Source organism: Agelaius phoeniceus, chromosome 17, assembly GCF_051311805.1.
Source record: "Agelaius phoeniceus isolate bAgePho1 chromosome 17, bAgePho1.hap1, whole genome shotgun sequence".
Classification (NCBI taxonomy): Eukaryota; Metazoa; Chordata; class Aves; order Passeriformes; family Icteridae; genus Agelaius; species Agelaius phoeniceus.
In genome coordinates this window covers 9,240,462-9,257,963 of record NC_135281.1, presented here as the reverse complement: position 1 = coordinate 9,257,963, position 17,502 = coordinate 9,240,462, and the positions used below count along the sequence as shown (strand labels likewise).

The following is a 17,502-nucleotide window of genomic DNA, read 5'->3' as shown; positions in this document are numbered from 1 at the left end:
CCTACTTGGTGTCTGCATCAAGAACGGGGCTAATCCTAATCCAGGGCAAGGATAAAGGGCCACAAGTGCTCCATGCCAGGGAGCCACATTCTGGTTGGCACTGGCCAGGGTGCCTTGGTTTAGTGCCCTAAGCCCTGAGGTCAGTGCAGCTAGCCCAGTTCCAGCTCAGGTTTAACTGGAGCTGCCCTCCAGGATGGAGCCAGAGCTACTTTAGGGCCTTGGTCTGCCCACTGCTGCCAGGGATGCCCTTTCAATCCCACTGCTGTCAGCACAGCACAGGACAAACACACAGAGCTCACGTTTCAAGTTGTGTGTGGCTTTTCAACCCCATCAAATAGCTTTATTCACACAAACGTCCCTTAATTTACAAAGCCTCTGCCATTCATACACATCAGGGGATCCACAGTGTTCAAAAAACTTAAATAGAACGTTTCATACCAACCCAAGGAAACCAAGTACAAAATATATTTATATAAAGTTGTTCACACATAGGTCCTAGATAACCAGCTTCTGTGCAAAAAAAAAAAAAAAAGAAAAAAAAGAAAAATACAGATTCATTTACTAATATTATCTTTAGTTTGGAGTCTGGGTTTAAGCCTTCTGCTCTTGCTAGCTCAGCACAGGAGCTGTGAGGAGTGGGGAGAGCCCTCAGCAGGGCTGGGGCAGCCATGAGCCCCTGTCCTGGGGCTCACCCAGAACCCCTCTAGTGTGGTAGTGAAGCAGCTTACCCTGCAAAGCTGCTGTTTTCTGCTGGGTGACTGAGCTGAAGGTCCAGGCCTGGGCAGCTGCTGGGAATAGGTGCCAGGCTGGGACCACCAGGCACTTCCATGTGGCCCCTGTGAGCTCTTCCAGCAGCCTAGACACCCTCAGGGCTAAAAGCATTTGTGCAGGCTGCAGAGAAATGATCTGGCAGATCACAGCTGGAAGAGAACAGCTCCCTGCACTTCCCTTCCAGCTACACCCACCAGACACCCTGCCCTGAAGTGAGAAATGCTTCTGGACATGAAGGGCCCACACAGTGGATGTGCCTGTAGCCAGCTGAGGAGCACAGGAGCCACTGGCACAACTCCTCCCAAGCACTGGCTGCACCCCTGTTCAAGGGAAATGGGGCCCTGCTTTCCCACTGGCTGATGGGATGGGGGCTGTGAGGAGCACTGAGCTCTGCTCACCCATCCCATGCCAGCATTGCCAGAAAGGGAACCAGGAGCACCCTTGCCCTGGGCAGCTGTAGTGTGAGGCTTGGGCAGCACAGGCCTGGGGTAAGGAAGGAAAGCAGCAGCGTTTCCCTGTTCTCCAGACCTGCAGAGAGCCCAGGGAAACAAATCCCAGTTTGTGGCCTGCAGCAGCTCCCCTGTGATGCTTGGCAGGCTTAAACCCAGACTCGTACTGCATACAGAGGAGACAGACACTGCACACAACGGAGGATTTCCACGACGATGGTAACGCTTGGTTTACATCTTATTGCTCCAGAAAGGCTCTGGGAGCCTGTGATATGTGAAGGAGCTGGGTCCTGAGGAGTAGAGGAAGACCACAGGGGTAACTCTTATCTGTCACTAGCACTGCTGAACCTCAAACACAGCAGCAAGGGGATATAGGGGAGCTAATCTAACCCCTCTAGGCTACAGCCACCTCTGCCTTCCTCCCCATGGACCAAAGCTGGCCGGGAGATCCCCGTGACGCCTGCATGATGCCGGTGGTGTCGGCCTTGCTGCAGGCTGGTGCAGATAACACAGTTCCCAAACCTCCTGAGGCTTGGCTTGTTCCCCCCACCCACCCCACATCCCTCTTGTAAACAGCAAAATCAGAAGTAAACAGTTTCATACAATCACTCCCCTGGCGTGGGCACCATCTGGGGCCAACAAGCCCAGAGAGTTCTGCAAGGGGGGCTTGGCTCCCCCCACACTAACCAGCTACCCCCAGCACCTGGATGCTCAGCTTCACTGCAGCCAGGAAGAGACAGACAGCATGGCCCTGGGTTGGGAAATGGGCCACAGGCTCGGGGCTGCTTTCTTAAACTTGGATTTTCCCAGCAGTGCATCCTGGTGCCAAACATCCACAGCGAGGAAGAAGTTTGGCCTGCAGGGGCTGGGCAGGTGAGGCCCAAAAGACCCACCTGGGAAAAGACTAAACATTCTCCATCCCACAGCATATGCAGGTTTGAGCTGTTCCCACCTGGCTATAGAGGGAGTGCTGGTCTGGGCCAAAGTAACTGAAGGAGAGATGTGGGGAGCTGTAAACACAAGGCAGGTTCCTATATAGTCTGGGGAGTTGAGCACAAACAGCAGCAAAATCAGAGAGAAATGCTCTTAAAAGGACAAACTAATCAGGGAAACATCCATGTTGGCCAAAGGCTAGCAGCCCTGGGACTCCTCCTTGGAAGTGTTTGCTAAATCCTAAGTAAGGCACTACGGTCTAGCTCACTAACATCAAGCTGCTTGAAAAACACATCTGCAATGCAAAAGCTGAGGTGGAGACGTGTGGCTTGAAGATGGCCTGAAACAGCAGTGGACCAAGAGGGCTGACCCTCCCAGGGCCTGCTGGACTCACTCCTGTCCTGAGAAGAACAGGGCAATCACTCACTGCCTTCCAGCTTCACCTCCTGCCCTCTTACTGCACCCGTTCAGGCCAGGGTTTGCTTAGAACAGCTGTGACAGTCAGGAGCAAAGGCTCTGCCAGGTGGAGGAAGGATGGTCCAGTGATCAGGGCACTAACACTGCACTTGTGAGCTAAATGGTTCACTCTCCCCTCCCTGTGGGATGCAGCACAGGAAGCTGCAAGAATCCCACCCAGCTGCAGCCCATAGAAGCATCCCTAGGGACAAACACAAGCACAGTGTGAGGAACAAGGGCTTGGCAGGGCATTTGTGCTGCCCAAACCTTCACAAGTCACAGCCAGCCAGTCTGGAGCCTCCTGGTCCTCCTAAGAAGGACCAGGCCTTTCAGCAGCCCCATCTTTAGCTTTGTATCCTGGAAAAGATGGAAGAAAAGAAAGAAGCCCCTCTATCCTTTCCCTGCTCTGCCTGAGCCCACCTGAATTTCCTCCATTTCTGTTCATTCCTGTGAGCTCAGCACAGTACACTGAGGAGATACATGGAGGTGCTGCCAGTTAAGAACCTTCCAGTGATGGCAGAGGAAAGCTGCAGGCGAGGAGCAGTTCCCACAGCCAGGGATGAGGGGACCAGGGGGACCCTGTCCTGCTCGTGGCCATGGCCAGCTCCAGACTGAGCACCCTGGATCAGACCAGCCCACTTCCCAAACCACTGCTGGTGATTTCACCTCTGAGAAACATTTTAGGTGGTTCAGAAGCTGCAGGGTGGAGAAGAGGTGGTGCTTTACATTGCATTTACAGTGAGCAAAGTCTAAGGATCATAAACACAGGGCAGCCCCAGAAAATGAGTTCTGCTTTAAATATAGGCAAGGAAATAGAGTTTTAAGTGCTCAGCCTGAGGTTCCAATCTCCTGACCTGAGCTGTACTATACTGTAGCCTATCCTGAATAGCAGCATTGCCTTTTGCTTCCTGGAGATCATTAGCTAGCAGGGAAAAGTGTCCTGTGGGAAACTAAAATCCAGCCTATGACCTATTAGGCCAAACTCCTTCTCTCCACAGCATTGTTCCTATCGACTGAAGTTTGGCATTAAATGGATCAGAGCAGTGGACTGCTTTCTGTTTCTCTTGTACTCAGATGATGTCAACCTGAAAATGTACTCAGCAGCTCCCCAGTTCCCTTTGTATGGAAAGACAGTCACAAAGATGATCATGAAATCCAGCTTGGGAAGACCTGCTTTGCCAAATGGCTTTCCAGCTTGTTTATCCTACTCTATCCTAATGTCAGCTGCTCACAAGCCTGGCCAGCACCACCTATTCAGGAGCTGCCTGGCTATGAAGTTATTTAGCTGCTTGCAACATGTGGACCAAGAGATTCATTTTTCCTAAAGCACTGCACTCCCAATGCAAACCTACCCACCACTTTGCTCCCATTTTCCCTAGGCAAAATCAATAGCTTTGAACCCAAAACTGTGCCCAGCTGGACTTGGAGCTGGTGCCTGGCAGTACACCTCACCATCAGGCTGCTGATTCCCACTTCCTTATGGAACCACATCCCTAGAAACATCTACTGAGTCAAACAGCAGCACAGGAGACACAGGGAGGGCTGGGCAAGGGCAGCTCTGCTCTCTGGATCTTGTTTCAAAGTTTTGTGAGTGACAGCTGCCAGCTTGTGTTCTTCCACAGGCACCTGCAGCTCCCTCCCACACCCCTACAACACCCTTCCCAACACAAAAAAGTAACACCCAAATATTTCACATTGCCAGAGATCCTGTAGACCAGGGATCTTCTGTATCATCATCTTCCCTTATCTTTGACTTCCTTCTTGCACGTAAATAATGGAGATTATGGGTCCCTGGTAAATAAATCTGCAAGAAAAAACAAGAGAGGAGAAAGAGAGGTCAGGTTTGTCAGTGGTTTGTCTCAGTTACTACATTGTGACTGCAGGCATTGGCTCCTGGATGGAAGGGGTGTAAGACACCACTCCTGCCAGCTGCCCACTTATCCCAGTTAGCCCAAATCAGCTGCTGCCACATCTCTACTGCCCAGTGCTTTGGCTATCGATCCAGACAGGGACTGGGCTCAGTTTACAGTCAGATTTTTTCCCAGAAGGACTCAGACAGCAGTGCATGGAGCACACTGCCAAGGACAGCACACATCCAGCTGCCCCAGGGACTGGCTGGCTGGGCCTGAGCATCTCCTCACACCCCCACACACAGCCCCATCCCACACAGCTCCCCGCAGTGACAGTCCTGCTGGAACAAGGACAAGTGTTCCCACAGCAGAGCCTGGCCTTGAGAGTCCATGTGATGTGTCTGTGAGTGCTGGCTCCATGCACTCCACCAGGAAAGGTGGAACAAGCTGCAAGCCCAGAGGTGCCCTGCACCACTCGCCTGCTGCGTCAGCAGCAGCTCGGGCAGCACAAGAGGCTCTGCAAAAGGTGAGTAAAATCCAGGCTGGTGCAACTGGAAGCAGAGCAGGAGAGGTTCACAGCTCAGCCCACAAGGATGCTCAGTGCCAGGGATTTTAGAGTTGGATTTGTTGCATCAATCCTTGCTTTGGCCAAAGCCTTAACACACAACAACCCTCATGGTCCCTGTATCAGTAGTGGTGCTGCACCCATTCATCCACAGCCCTGGCACCCTCCTGTCCTCCGAGCTCAGGGACATGGGAATGCTCAACTCCACACATAAGCCACCAGTGTTTTCCACACAGTTTGTCTGCAACCCAGAAAATTCCCTGTGGACAGCAGAAGAACAGCACACCTATGCACACATGATGTCACTTCTGTACTGAAAATCCATCCTTTAGGATGTCCCAAACTCAAGGAGGCACCAGCAGAGCTGAGGGCAGTGGTTGTGCTGGGAAGCAGTGGTGGTGGTTCACGAGCTCTAAACTCAGATGGGAAAAAAATGCTGGGGGTGGATTTAGCTCCCCCATTCAGCAAGGGCAGGTCCCAGCCCACCAGGGATGGGCAAGGGGCTCTGCAGAGACACAAGGGAGCAGTGGGAAAGACCTGCTGCAGAAAAAATGCTACTGCCCAGCAAATTACTCCAATACCTTAGCCCTAGGAAATCTCATTAAAGAAATCCCTGCCTGTGGAACACATTTCTAAAGGACAAAGCTGCTCAGAGCAGAAGGCAAGGTCATGGGCACACTCCTCTCCAGGAGAGGTTAACCAAAGGGATGCCACTTTTGCAGGCTGCCATCAGAATAAAGCCTTTCTGTTGGAGGAGGCGAGAGGCACACAGACATCAGGTCAGGGCAAACACACAAGGATTCTTCTGGAAGGTTTCTCCTATTATGCAGCTTCGTTAGCAAGTAGGGCAGGGTTTCTGTTTGTGCTTCCCTGGAGTAGGAACATTATCAGGGAAGGTGCTTGCTTGAGCAGCCCTGAGCTCACTGCTCTGAGACTGGAGAGCTCGCCCCACTGACGCACGGTTTTGCAGGGGCTTGTTCAAGAGCTTTTAATCCCTCCACTGATGCCACTTATAGCTTTAATCAGCTTGAATGTTCATTTGGCATCAGCAGGATGTGAACCAGCAGCCCATGGAGCCCTCACCCAGCACACAAGATGACACCAATGTGTGGGTCACAGAGGGGCAGTGGCAGTGGGGTCTGCCTGGCAGAGAGGACTCAGTGCAGAGGAGGGAGAGAAAACCCAGCAGCTCCTGGTGTTAACCATGTCACCTGCCCCTGTGTGGGAACACAGAGTGCAAGGGAACAGAGCTGAATGCCTGATTTATCTCCTGAGCCTTCCCTCATGCTCTGTACCTATACTTGTGATGCATTCCTTGGGTGCATCCTTAAATCCAACTGCAGTCACCTCCCCCAGAAGGCAAAGCAGAGATGACAGCAAGCAAACACAAACACCAATACAATTGGCCAGAGCTGACATGGTCCAGGTCACCCTCAGGGCTTCATTTCACCCCAGGGAGAATCAACACTGTCCAGAAGGGTGTCACCGCTCCATGGGGTGGTCCCTACGATGCTGCATTCACTGCTATGGCTAAGAGGAACTGACCTTGCTTTTACTGTCCTGTGGCTTTTGTCCATGCCAAGATCCACAAACCACACTGAAAACAGTCCAGAGTCAAAACCAACATTGTTTTAGGAATGAAATTACTGTCCTTTAACAGGCCAGTGAGTAAAACTTGAGCTGAGTGATACTACCAGCCAAGATCTAACTTGATGCAGCAGTCCCTGCTCACTGACAGCTCTCAGAGCTGCTGCTGTGTCCCTGATCCCTGTCCTTCCTTCAGCTCTGAAATTCCACAGGGCAGCAGTTTATCAGCAGTGCTGGGGGTGGCTGGGCACAGCACCAGAGAGCTCTGGCCAGGGTAGACACCATCATGCAGGGTGAGCAGATAAGCTTGTTCAGCATCAGCTCCTGGTGCACATGTAAAATGCAAAGAGCAGAACAATGCAAATACAAACAGCCACTTTCAGCTGAAACTAGAATAATCAAACCCAGTGAGAGAGGAGTGCTGGAGAGAACCAGACTGGCCACAGCTATTGAACACCTTCCTGCTCATGACAGCCCCTGAGATGCTGCAGCCTGCACAGATTCTTGCCATTCATCTTGAGCATCCACCCAAAATCAGACCAACTGTTTTATCCACAGTGAAAATAACATGGAATACAAACCTACCAGAACAACCTGCCTCTACACTGATCATAACCATTGCAGTTTGATGTCCTGTGTCTATCAAAACTGCAAAGTTTCTTAAACACATAACTGTCAGTGGTGGGTGATGCTGTACTCACCCTTTGTGTTTCTGTGGCCAAGGCCCCTATGTCACTGCAGGGAGCAACAAAAGGCCACACTGACACTGTACCTTTTTCCTCTACAACCTGTCTAAAGGCTGCACAAAGCCACCCCACCAGAGGATCCCACCAGAGCAGCATCTCTGGGAGGCCCCTCACCATCCCCAGGGAATCTGGAGGGCAACTACAAAAGTGGTTTAAAAGAAAGATGTTCACACTGCAGGAAAGGAGAATCATTCCAGCTTTCCAGTACTGGGAAGGAAGGGTGAAATACTCCCCAGTGGGCAGTGCAGTTAGTGCTGGGCTATCACAGAAAGAGACCCATCAGCAGATACCCAGCACAACCCAGCCACTCCCTAATTGTACTAGAAAGGCTTTTGTCCTCTTTGCCCAAAAGACAGCTTTTGCCAACTCTAGAGAGCTGTAGATAAACTTGGCTTTATCTAAACATTTGCAGAAGGTAGGGAAGAACTGTTCAAATGAAAAAAAGAATACCTTGGTTTTTCCCACAGAAATGCTGCCCATCTCTGCTGGAACTATTTGCATCAGTGCTACTAGCAGTGGGAAAAGCACGGAGATAATGAGTTATCTCCACCTCAGGCAGCCCGGTGCCCAGCATAAACCAAGCAAAAAACACCTTCCTTTCTGAGAACTGACATTTCCTATCTGCATTTTGGAAGGGTAACAGAGCATGAAGCTCTCAGGTGCGTGCAGCATCCGTGGCAGAGATGAAGCCGAAGCTGCTGAGACATGAAGCAAAATCTGAAGAGGTCAGTGGCATAGCAAAGAATAAGCAAAAATCCGATTGCCTGGGTCAGGAAGGGTTACAGTTTTCCAGGTTATGACATGAACCAAGGCTGAGCAGGTCTGAACTGTCCTGGGGAAGAACCTGCTGCATGACCCAGCACAGCAAAGCTACACGCCAGTGCCACAAATAAGTTGGAAGAGGTTACGTGAGCTTCTCGGTCAACTAAAATTACCTGAGAGCAGAATTCAGGCTCTGCTCTAAATCCCATTTTAAGCTTCTCAAGCAGGTTTCCAATTTAAGATTTGCATTTAATAGCAGCCAGAAGAAGGCTGATTTGAATACACAAGTACACCAGGAAAACCTACAGCAAAGTGCACCATATATATACTCTGGCTGCCCCACGAGCGAGGCAGAGGAACACTCTGGGTTTGCAGGGACATATGGCTGGTGCTGGGCTCTATCTGGGCCAGGCAGCCATGCTCCATGTGCCAGGTTGGGTTATGTAAGAGCATCCCTGGCTGCTGCAGCTGTGTCACCACGGAGCCATCGGTGCAGACTCACGGATGGACTGGGGTGGACTGGAGGGGGGGGCTGCAGAAGGCAGCTGGGTTTGAGCAAACAGCCGCGGGGTAGGACTGTCCCCTCGGTGTTTGTTATCCCTTCATGTACTATTCCGCAGATCTGCGCAGGATGAATTTCCCCCGAGGGCAGGGGCCGGTTGCATAACGCAGCAGCATCGTGTCAGCACAGAGTCAGCACCGAGCCAGGGCAGATGGCAGAGCCCGGCCTGACCCTCCACGTGCGCGGCAGAGCTGCTCCCACAGCCCCACGCCTCGCCCCGGGGCACGGTGTCTGCCCCGGCACACCCATCTTAAGGGCTCTCATTTCCACAGATTCACTCCCCCACCCTAATCCCCAGCCCACACTTGCACTGGGACCAGTATCCAGCCCCAGGCAGCAATGCTTGAATCAGTTACTCGCACTTGAGAGGGGTGGTAAATATTTTGTGGGTGGAAGAGTGCACAGGGGATGGCCTGCGGACCAGTTTGGACAAACCAACAGAGAAGAACAAGACCCACCCAATGGGTTTTTTCATTTCCATCCCTATTTCTCTACAAACAGCACAGAGTGTACCTGGGCACACAGAGAGAGGCATTTTCCATAAACTCAGGAACCCTCAGGTGGCAGCAATGAGGGGATTTAGCAAAACCTGCCAAAATACCTCCACCTTCCCCACTGCTGCTGGGGGCTTGCTCTCAGAGCTGGACAGGCATACAGCCATCAGCTGAGGGCTGGTGCATGCTGGCCAGGGACATAATTTCCTCCCTCTTGGCCCTCTTGCATCCATGGTCAGCTCCAGTCCAGCTGGCTGTGTGTGGTTTTGGGGTGAGGTGAGGGCTGGGCCCAAGCTGTGATGCCAGCACCTGACACAGGCAGGCTGTCAAAGAACTCCTGGGACCAGTGATGGGCAGGCAGCTCTGCAGGAGCCTGAGAAAGGATGTGGGCTGGAAAGATGTCAGCCTCACCCCTGGTAATCTGTAATTCTTCAGTTTCATTGAAATGTTTGGCTGGGAGAATCCCTAGTAACAGCTTCTGTTTACAGACAGCTTTGCCATGTAGGCAACACCTCCCAGTCCTTCTGTGTCACTCGTGACGGACACTGCCAGCTAAACCACAACCCTGGGGTCCTTCCAGACCATGTGTGACCACCCAGGCCTCAGGATCAGGACCTCTGAGCTTCAGACTGTTTAGCAGGGGGGGGAGAAGGGAGGGGACTCTGGACAGAGATGAGCTCAGTCTGAGCAGAGCTGTTTTTAAGCTTCCTTCCTTAGCAGACACAGGTCTACAAACACAGATGCTGGAGACCAAAGCATCTCCTGGGTCTGGGCACTGACGTTCACACCAAAGGGAAGTCCTGCCTTTAATAAGGAAATGAAACAGAGCCACAGGATGGACCCATGTGCCTCATAGGTGAAAGCAAAGAGTTCTGTGCCAAGACAGATGTGCCACTTGGGGCTACTCACTGAGCCAGCTGGGCCCCGAGGTGTCCTGTCCAAGTGTCACAGGGGAGGGGGATGGTGCTAGACAGGGAGCTCCAGCACAGACTGTGAAAATTACATCACACAGCAGAGGAGGCAGAACTGGCAGATCCCTCCCTGACCCTGAGAGAGACAGATGTCACCAAAGCTTATACCAAGTGCTTGCAGGTGTCTCTGCTGTGCTCCAGCCTGTCTGAGCCACCAGCCAGGACCTCTGAGGAGCAAGGCTCCTGCCCAGCCCTTCCAGCTCCACTGGGCCCTTGGGCAGTGACAGGATGTGCAGCTGCTAATTCTATTTCTCACCTCTACTTTATTTTTGCAGTAGAATAGGTGAAAACAACCTCAGAAGCAGTGCTCTGATGAGTCACTATAGAAATAGCTCTAAGAACATAAAAGACTCCTTTGTGTCACTACAAAGTGCACTATTGGGCCAGTACAGGCGACAGAAATAAGACAAAAAATGCGAATCACTTACCCAGCTGCAAAGCACAGCGGTGCCCTGCCCTGAATTTAAGCAGCACATGTAACCTGGTCCATTCTGGTTTCAAGCTCAAAGGCATCAGGTCGATCCTGTGGGTTAGCAGCCAACATGTCTTTCAAGAGCTGCTTGATCCCCTCAGACATGGAAGTCCTGCGTTTCTGAGGGATGTGCAGCTCCATCTTTGGGTTTTCTAGCAGCGCTTCCCCGACGGGCACAATCTCGGTCCCCTGCTTGATGTACGTCCCCAGCAGCTCCTTCTTGGTCTCAGCATCAATGAAGGTGATCCTCTCAATCATGGCCCAGATGATGATGCCGAGGGCGAAGATGTCAGCCTTGGCAGTGTAGTGTCCCTCCCACACCTCGGGTGCCATGTAGAAATCAGAGCCACAGGCTGAGGACAGCCAGTACTTGTTCACATTCACATTTTTGTTCTCATGCGCACCCTCCTTGCCCCGAGCAGTCAGGCCAGCACAGACCTTGCTCAGCCCAAAGTCAGCCACCTTGAGCACAGGGGTGCCAGATTTCTCAGTTATCAGGATGTTGTCTGGCTTCAGGTCCCGGTGGACAATGTGGTTCTTGTGCAGGAAGGCAATGGCACTGGTCAGCTGCAGCATGAAGCTCTTGTTGGTGGCAGGGTCGGGCCTTCGGGACAGCACGTACTGGTTGAGGTCTCCCCCTTCACAGAACTCCATGACAAACCACAGGTAGCAAGGCTCCTCTGCATAGCCCAGGATCCTCTCACCTGACCAAAAGGGATAAAAGAGTGGGTTTTTCAGACACATTTTAAAGTCCACACTAAGCCAGGATGGCTGAGGAACAGGTCTGGTTTATGTGGATAACAAAAATTTTGGGAATGTGACTGGGACCTATTGCACTGCAGGGCACCAGCAGTGATGCTGCCACTGCTGTGGCTTCAAGTGCTTTGGGATCCTGTTGAGCAGGACACACCAGCACCATGTTTACCCAAACCCACTGCTGGGAACCAGCTCAGGGACCTCCTCCTCCTCCCAGCAAAGTGCAGAGAACACATCTTCAGTCCTACCAGCAGGCCATTCTCCCCAGGCTCTGACAGCCAAAGCAGCAGAGGCTAAAAGCATAATTAGCACTGAGTCTACAGGAAAAAAAAAAATCACTTCTGTGAATGCCTCCTCTCCCACCTCAGCTCTGCTGCAGGAGGCAAAGGCTGGCTCATTGCATACACTTTACTGGAACTGCACACAGGGAGTAGATCACAGTCCTTGACACTGCCAGCACAGACCTGCCAAGAGTGGTCACACCAGTGTCCAAGCCCTATGGCCCACTGGGTCTTCCCAGAACAAATCTGTGCATTTAAAGATTGCATTTGTGCTGGGGAAACTCTGCCACTTCATCCAGCTTTCATTAAGTGCCAACAAGTCTTTAATGAGAGGAAACTGGAGGGCCAAGCTGCAAAATCTTTGCTGAGTGTAATCTCAGCCACATTTGTGACTGTAAATACTCCTACTACTCAGTATTACACCCTAAACAGCTTCTTCCTTCACCAGACATCAAACTGAGCTCCTCAAGCTCAGAGCATCTCAGGCTTTACTCCATAAAACTCCTGCCTAAGGAAGGACTCTCTTGCACATCAATTAGACATGTGAAGAACACAACAGCCTCATATCAGCTAATGGGGCCAAGTCTGCCACTGGTGCTCCCCAGGGATGCCTGGATGCCCCAGGGAGTATTGGCAACAGACCCATCCCCATTAGCTGATGCCAGGAATGCAAGCCCCGGGGTCAGACCCCAAATCTCCTCCAGAGAGCACCCAGGTGATTGGCAGAGCCTGCACACACCACCAGAGCATCATTTTGCTCTAGAAATTGATTTTCTTATCATCAAGCACCATAAGAGAGAAGCTGGAGGATACCACTCACCTCTGCCACAGCTAAAAAGTCCCACAGCTGAACTCAAGTGTTTTTGAAAGCAGTTAAATGACTCCACCCATTTGACAAAGTTGGGTTTTGTTTGAGCAAAGCCCTAGAGAGCATCTGGGAAAGCAAAAAACTTCCAGCAGCAGGTAAAGCCAAGGACTACCAGGGCCACCCAGCCCTGGGCTGCACTGGTCAGCAGTCAGTGTGGGTGGGAATATTGGTTATTTGCACAAACAGTCTGTATCCATGGCTACTGCTATGGAAATGGAAATCTGCACAACAGAAGCATTTGGCTGCACCTCCCCATCCTCAGCAATCTTCTGCTGAGATTAGGTCTGAAGGTTAGATCTAGGGGATGAAAGAACAGGGTGGAGTTACACAGGGTACTGGGTGCACTCTGGGGGTCTCATCTGGCTGGAAGGAGGCTCACCATGAAAGCCCAAGGACCAGCTGGGAGCAGCACAGGACAGCTTGGCTCTGGAGACCAAAATGCTGGAAAAGCAGCTTCTCTGGTGCAAGCCACCTTTGACACGACAGCATGGGAGCAGAGACCCCAGCACAGCCAGGACAGCCCCAGCTCACACAGCTGCCATCACTTTGATTTGTTAAATCCCAGTGACATCACAGCAGGACACAGGGTTTGGCTTTCCTGCTCCCCTCTGCAGCCATACAGCCCCAACACAGGGAGCAGGAGTCTGTCCCTTCTCTGCCAGGAATCAAACCATGACAGGGAGCATGGCAGAGCCCCACATCCCTCACACACAGCCAGGTGTGAGCATCCACACAGCACTGCTGGCAGCCCCTTCCCACAGGAAGTGGCTCAAACACTGGCTCAGCAGCAGCCAGGACCTGTTAGCTCTGACAAGCCAAGGTTTGTTTTTAGCATAAGGAAGGCTCTGATTTAAAACTTGGCCCCTGAACGTCAGCAAACGCAGGAAAGATGACGGAGATCCAGCAGTAGCTGTGAGCACCAGGCACTTCACTTTGGGTGGAGCATTGTGAATAGAGGCTTAAGCCAAAAGTAATATTTCCTCATTTTCTTTCTATAATCTGAAAGTGTTTTAGTTGTTAAATCATCTTCCTGCCTTCAAAACAAACAGCTTTAAACATAAAGAGCTGGCAAGACACTCCCTAAAGATGAGATGTTAGCAAACTGAAGACAAGCAGTCAAGAGCTGAGGAGATGCCAATGACAGGCTGGACCTGTTCTCTATCACCAAGCCAGCATCCCCATGTGCTCCCTGCCCAAACACAGCATGGCACACACTCACACTCCATCTTTCCAGCAGCACACACACACACCTCCCCCACCCCATCCCAGGGAGCTCATTAACAGCGTGCTAATTTGCTTAGCTGCACAGGGGAAATGAAAATCCAGTGAGAGCAGAAGCAGCATCCCAGTGCCCACCAGCACACGTAACCTCTGACTCCCTCTGTGCAAGGAGGCTGCACCAGAGAGATGGGAGCTGGCAGCATGGAATTCCAGGCAGTTGGAATGATGGCAACACATGGAGGTGATGCCAAGGCAGCCCATGAGTGAGGCTGAGTGCTGGTGGCAGGCTGATGGCCCCACAGATGACATGGGAGGAACAGGAAGCATCACCTTATACCTGTTCACTTAAGGCAGCTCTGTCACTGCTCTAGGTTAGAAACAAGAGGGGCATGTGATGTGCACAAGCACTGGAGGTGCTCCTGTGACAGGGCTCTGAGCACATTGCATGGGTGCCTCTCCTCCAGCTCAGCACCGAGCTTCCACCTTCCTTTTCACACCCTGCCCTTTAAATTTAATTACTCCACACCTCGTTAAAATGCTAAAGGTTCAGCCTCTGGCTGTAGCTGAGAGCAAACCCCGCCTGTATCCTGACAGTTGTGCTCCCAATTCAGAGAGTCTCAGATTAATCCTGGCCGTGCCCTGAGCCCCGGCACGTTGGCACAGCATCTGTGCTGGCCCGTAAATAGCCCAGCTGCGGTCGTGCAGAATGGCACGGAGCGCAGCGCCACGGCCACCGCCACTGCAGGCAGGCAGGGAGAGACCTGCAGGGCTCATCCAGCCCAGCCTTTTGTTGTGAAAATATTTATCCACATCTATCAGACCCAAGGCTTGGGAAGGCAGCGAGCACAGGCTGCCTGGCACAACACAGCCCCAAAGGCAGCCAGGCAGACGGGAAGGAGAATGTGCTCCAGCTTGGTTTGGGGAGTCCAGCTACTCCTGTCCAGGCTGGGGGTGCAGAGCCCAGCTCTGCTCCCCTCTGAGGGGCTGCTGTAGGCCCAGGGCAGGCAAAGCCCTCCCCACTGCTGGGAATTCAGAAGGCTCAACCCCCCCCCCAGAGATGGGGCATCTATGGGTCTCCTTCCCCACCTGCAGATGGGGCACCTCCAGCTATCCAAGGGCTTTCCCCAAGCCAAGCCACCTGTCCTCAGGGCGTGCAACATGACAGAGGGGGCAGGATCCCCCATTCCTGCTACAGCTGGACACACCCGAAGGGAAGAGCTGGCTCCTCTCCCAGGGAGCTGAGTGCCCTGGCTGTACAGGAATTTGGACACTGCCCTTCGCAGGGAGCCTCCCTTGGGTGTCTGTGTGAAGAAGAGCAGGAGCTGGGATGCATGGGGAGAGCCAGGCACGTCTGGACATGTCCACCCAGCAGGGATACAGAGGGGACAGGCAAGGCAGGGACAGTCAGAGCCACAGGTTTGCTCAGAGGATAGATCTCAGGAGCTCTGCATGAACTCTGTGCCTGGCACAGGGTCTGGGGGCTGCCTACACTGGGGGTCAGGGAGACTGAGCACCCCAAGGAGCTGACAGGAATCCTGGCACACAAGTTTGGGGAAGGAAGGATTGGGGGGGTTGGTTCTGCTCACAGCAGGCTGGGAGGAGGCACAGGGGCAGCAAGGGCACAGGGCTCCTGTATTTTTCCACATCTTCACAGCACATTGGCAAAGCTGGGTCTGACAAGCAGCCAAGGGAGCAAAGAGAAGGAGGGAGGGAGCATTTTGGAGATGTCACCATCACAATCATCGACTGTGACAGAAGAAGGTGACCCCTGACAGCCCCGTGATGCTGCTGAGGGACCCCAGGGGAAAATGGAGGTATCAGCCCAGGCTACAGGCATTAGTGCTTCCAGGGCTGTTCCCATAGAGCCAGTAATGGGGGGGACACCAGTCCTAAAGCTGTGAGGGCTTGAGCCATAACAGGCTGCAGCCTTGGGGTGCTCAGAGATGGGACAGTACATTGGGCAGAGAGGGGGAGATGTCCCCTTGGTGCGACTGGGGCACAGGCTTTGAAGGTCCCCAAGGGGATGTGTTTGGGCTGTGGCAAAGGCCAGGGTAGCAGATGGAGCCCCAGGATTTGGAGTCAGTGCTGACCAGGGGTCCAGCACACAGAGATGTCCATCAAGGGTTAGGTTTGAGCCTGGAAGTGGCAAGAGGGCCCCTCAGGGCTGGGGATGGGACTGCAGAGCACATGGGGGGACCCCACTGGCACTGCTGCAAGACATGGGTGGGGCTTAGGGAATGGTTTCCTGGGAGAGTCGTACAGGAGAGTGGAGGGAATGCACAGCATGGGGGGATAGAGTCCAGAACAAGAGTCCCTCAGGTGTATTCAGGTTGAGTGGCAGCAGAGACCCTGCGGGGAGCCCTGCAGGGACAGGACAGAGATGGGAGATGGGAGCAAGCCTAGAGCAGATACCTCCCAGAGAGGACACCAAGATTGCAGGGGTGATGGGTGCTCAGGGGCACAGCAGGGACAGCCCAGGTGTGGTTACACTGGAAATGCAGTGAGTCAAGGTGGGAGGAAGGGCATTGTGAGAGCTGGGGGGAGCTTTGGGTGCTGTTAATCACAGGCAATGCCCAGGAAAGATTTGAGCATTCGGGTGATGGGTAGCAAGCAGGGCAGCAGCAGTGCCTGAGGTGTGGGTACTGTGCAAGGGTGTCCATGAAGAAAAGAGACAAAACTAGGATGTCCTGCATGGGGCATCCCAGCAGCCACCTGCTCCGGGGGTGTAACCTGGGAGTGGGGCAGGAAGATCTGGGTGTGGGGGTCACTGAGGGCAGCAGGGAGGCGGCAGATCCAGGTGCTCAGGGGTGGGGATGGGTGACACGGGTGCCAGGGACAGGGCCCCCGGAGGCCCCGGGCGGGTGAGGCGGCCCGGGAGGGCGCTGGGGCCGAGCCGGGGCTGCCGGTACCTTTGAGGGAGGTCTCGACGAGGCGCAGGTAGAGCTGGCTGCGCTTGTTGCCGTGGCTCATGCGCTGCCCCAGGCCGTGCCGCTGCAGGACGCACTCCTCGAAGCGCACCACGTTGGGGTGCTGCCGCCGGAGGCTCGTCAGGGCCCAGAACTCGGCCAGCGCCAGCTCCACGTTCTCGGGAGCGTCGCAGCGGATCCGCTTCACCGCCAGCCGGGCGCCGCTGCGGCCCGACACCGCCTCGTACACCACGCCGTAGGCGCCGCGGCCGATCTCGGCCAGCAGGCTGTACCGCGGGCTGCCGCCGCCGCCGATGCCCGGCCCCGCCGCCACCGCCGCCGCCATGGCCCCGCGCCGCGTCGCCCGCCGCCGCCGCCCCATCCTTTGTGTCCCGCGGCGGCCGCCGTCCATGGCCCCCCCCGCCCCGCGTGCCGGGCAGCGCCGCGCGGGCGAGGGGGCACGCGCCGATGCCGCCGCCGCGCCGCGGGGCGGAAAAGCGCGCGCTGCCGGCCCCTTTAAGCGCTCGGCCAATCGCGGCCGCGCGGGGCGAACCACCGCGGCGCCGGGGGGGGGCGGCGGCCGCCGCGACGGGGCTCGGCCTCTCCCCGGTGCCGGCCCCGTACTCGGAAAGAGAGGTCCGGGTTTGCCGCCCCGGGCGCGGTAACCGGGTCGCGGCGCCGCCAGCGCGGCTCGGCGCGGCCGGGACTCAGCGCGGCGGCAGGCCCCTCCCGCTCCCCCGCCACGGTGGTACGCGCCGCGCCGGTGTAAACAGGCCGGTCATGGGGGCCCCGGCGTCCGCCGCGGGTCTCCCCCGTCCGTCCCTTCCCTCCGGGCCTGGCCCGCGGGAGGCG

At 54.3% G+C, this 17,502-nt stretch overlaps 1 protein-coding gene across 1 annotated transcript; it reads right to left on the bottom strand.

Moving 5' to 3' along the window:
* Positions 1–307: 307 nt before the first annotated feature.
* STK35 (serine/threonine kinase 35) lies at positions 308–17,152 on the bottom strand. Its single transcript, XM_054644720.2, has 3 exons — positions 16,654–17,152; positions 10,575–11,322; positions 308–4,413 (listed from the first exon to the last, which is right to left on the bottom strand). The coding sequence occupies exons 1-2, from the start codon at positions 17,060–17,062 to the stop codon at positions 10,610–10,612; spliced, it is 1,122 nt and encodes a 373-aa protein (XP_054500695.2). The 5' UTR covers positions 17,063–17,152; the 3' UTR covers positions 308–4,413; positions 10,575–10,609.
* Between the last annotated feature and the right edge of the window lie 350 nt (positions 17,153–17,502).

Bases quoted from the DNA above. Each gene is read 5' to 3' on its own strand.
- STK35 (XM_054644720.2), bottom strand. From the start codon at position 17,062: ATGGACGGCGGCCGCCGCGGGACACAAAGGATGGGGCGGCGGCGGCGG. The intron at 11,323-16,653 runs GTACCGGCAGCC...CCTTTTGGTCAG, and splicing joins CGTCGAGACCTCCCTCAAAG to GTGAGAGGATCCTGGGCTAT.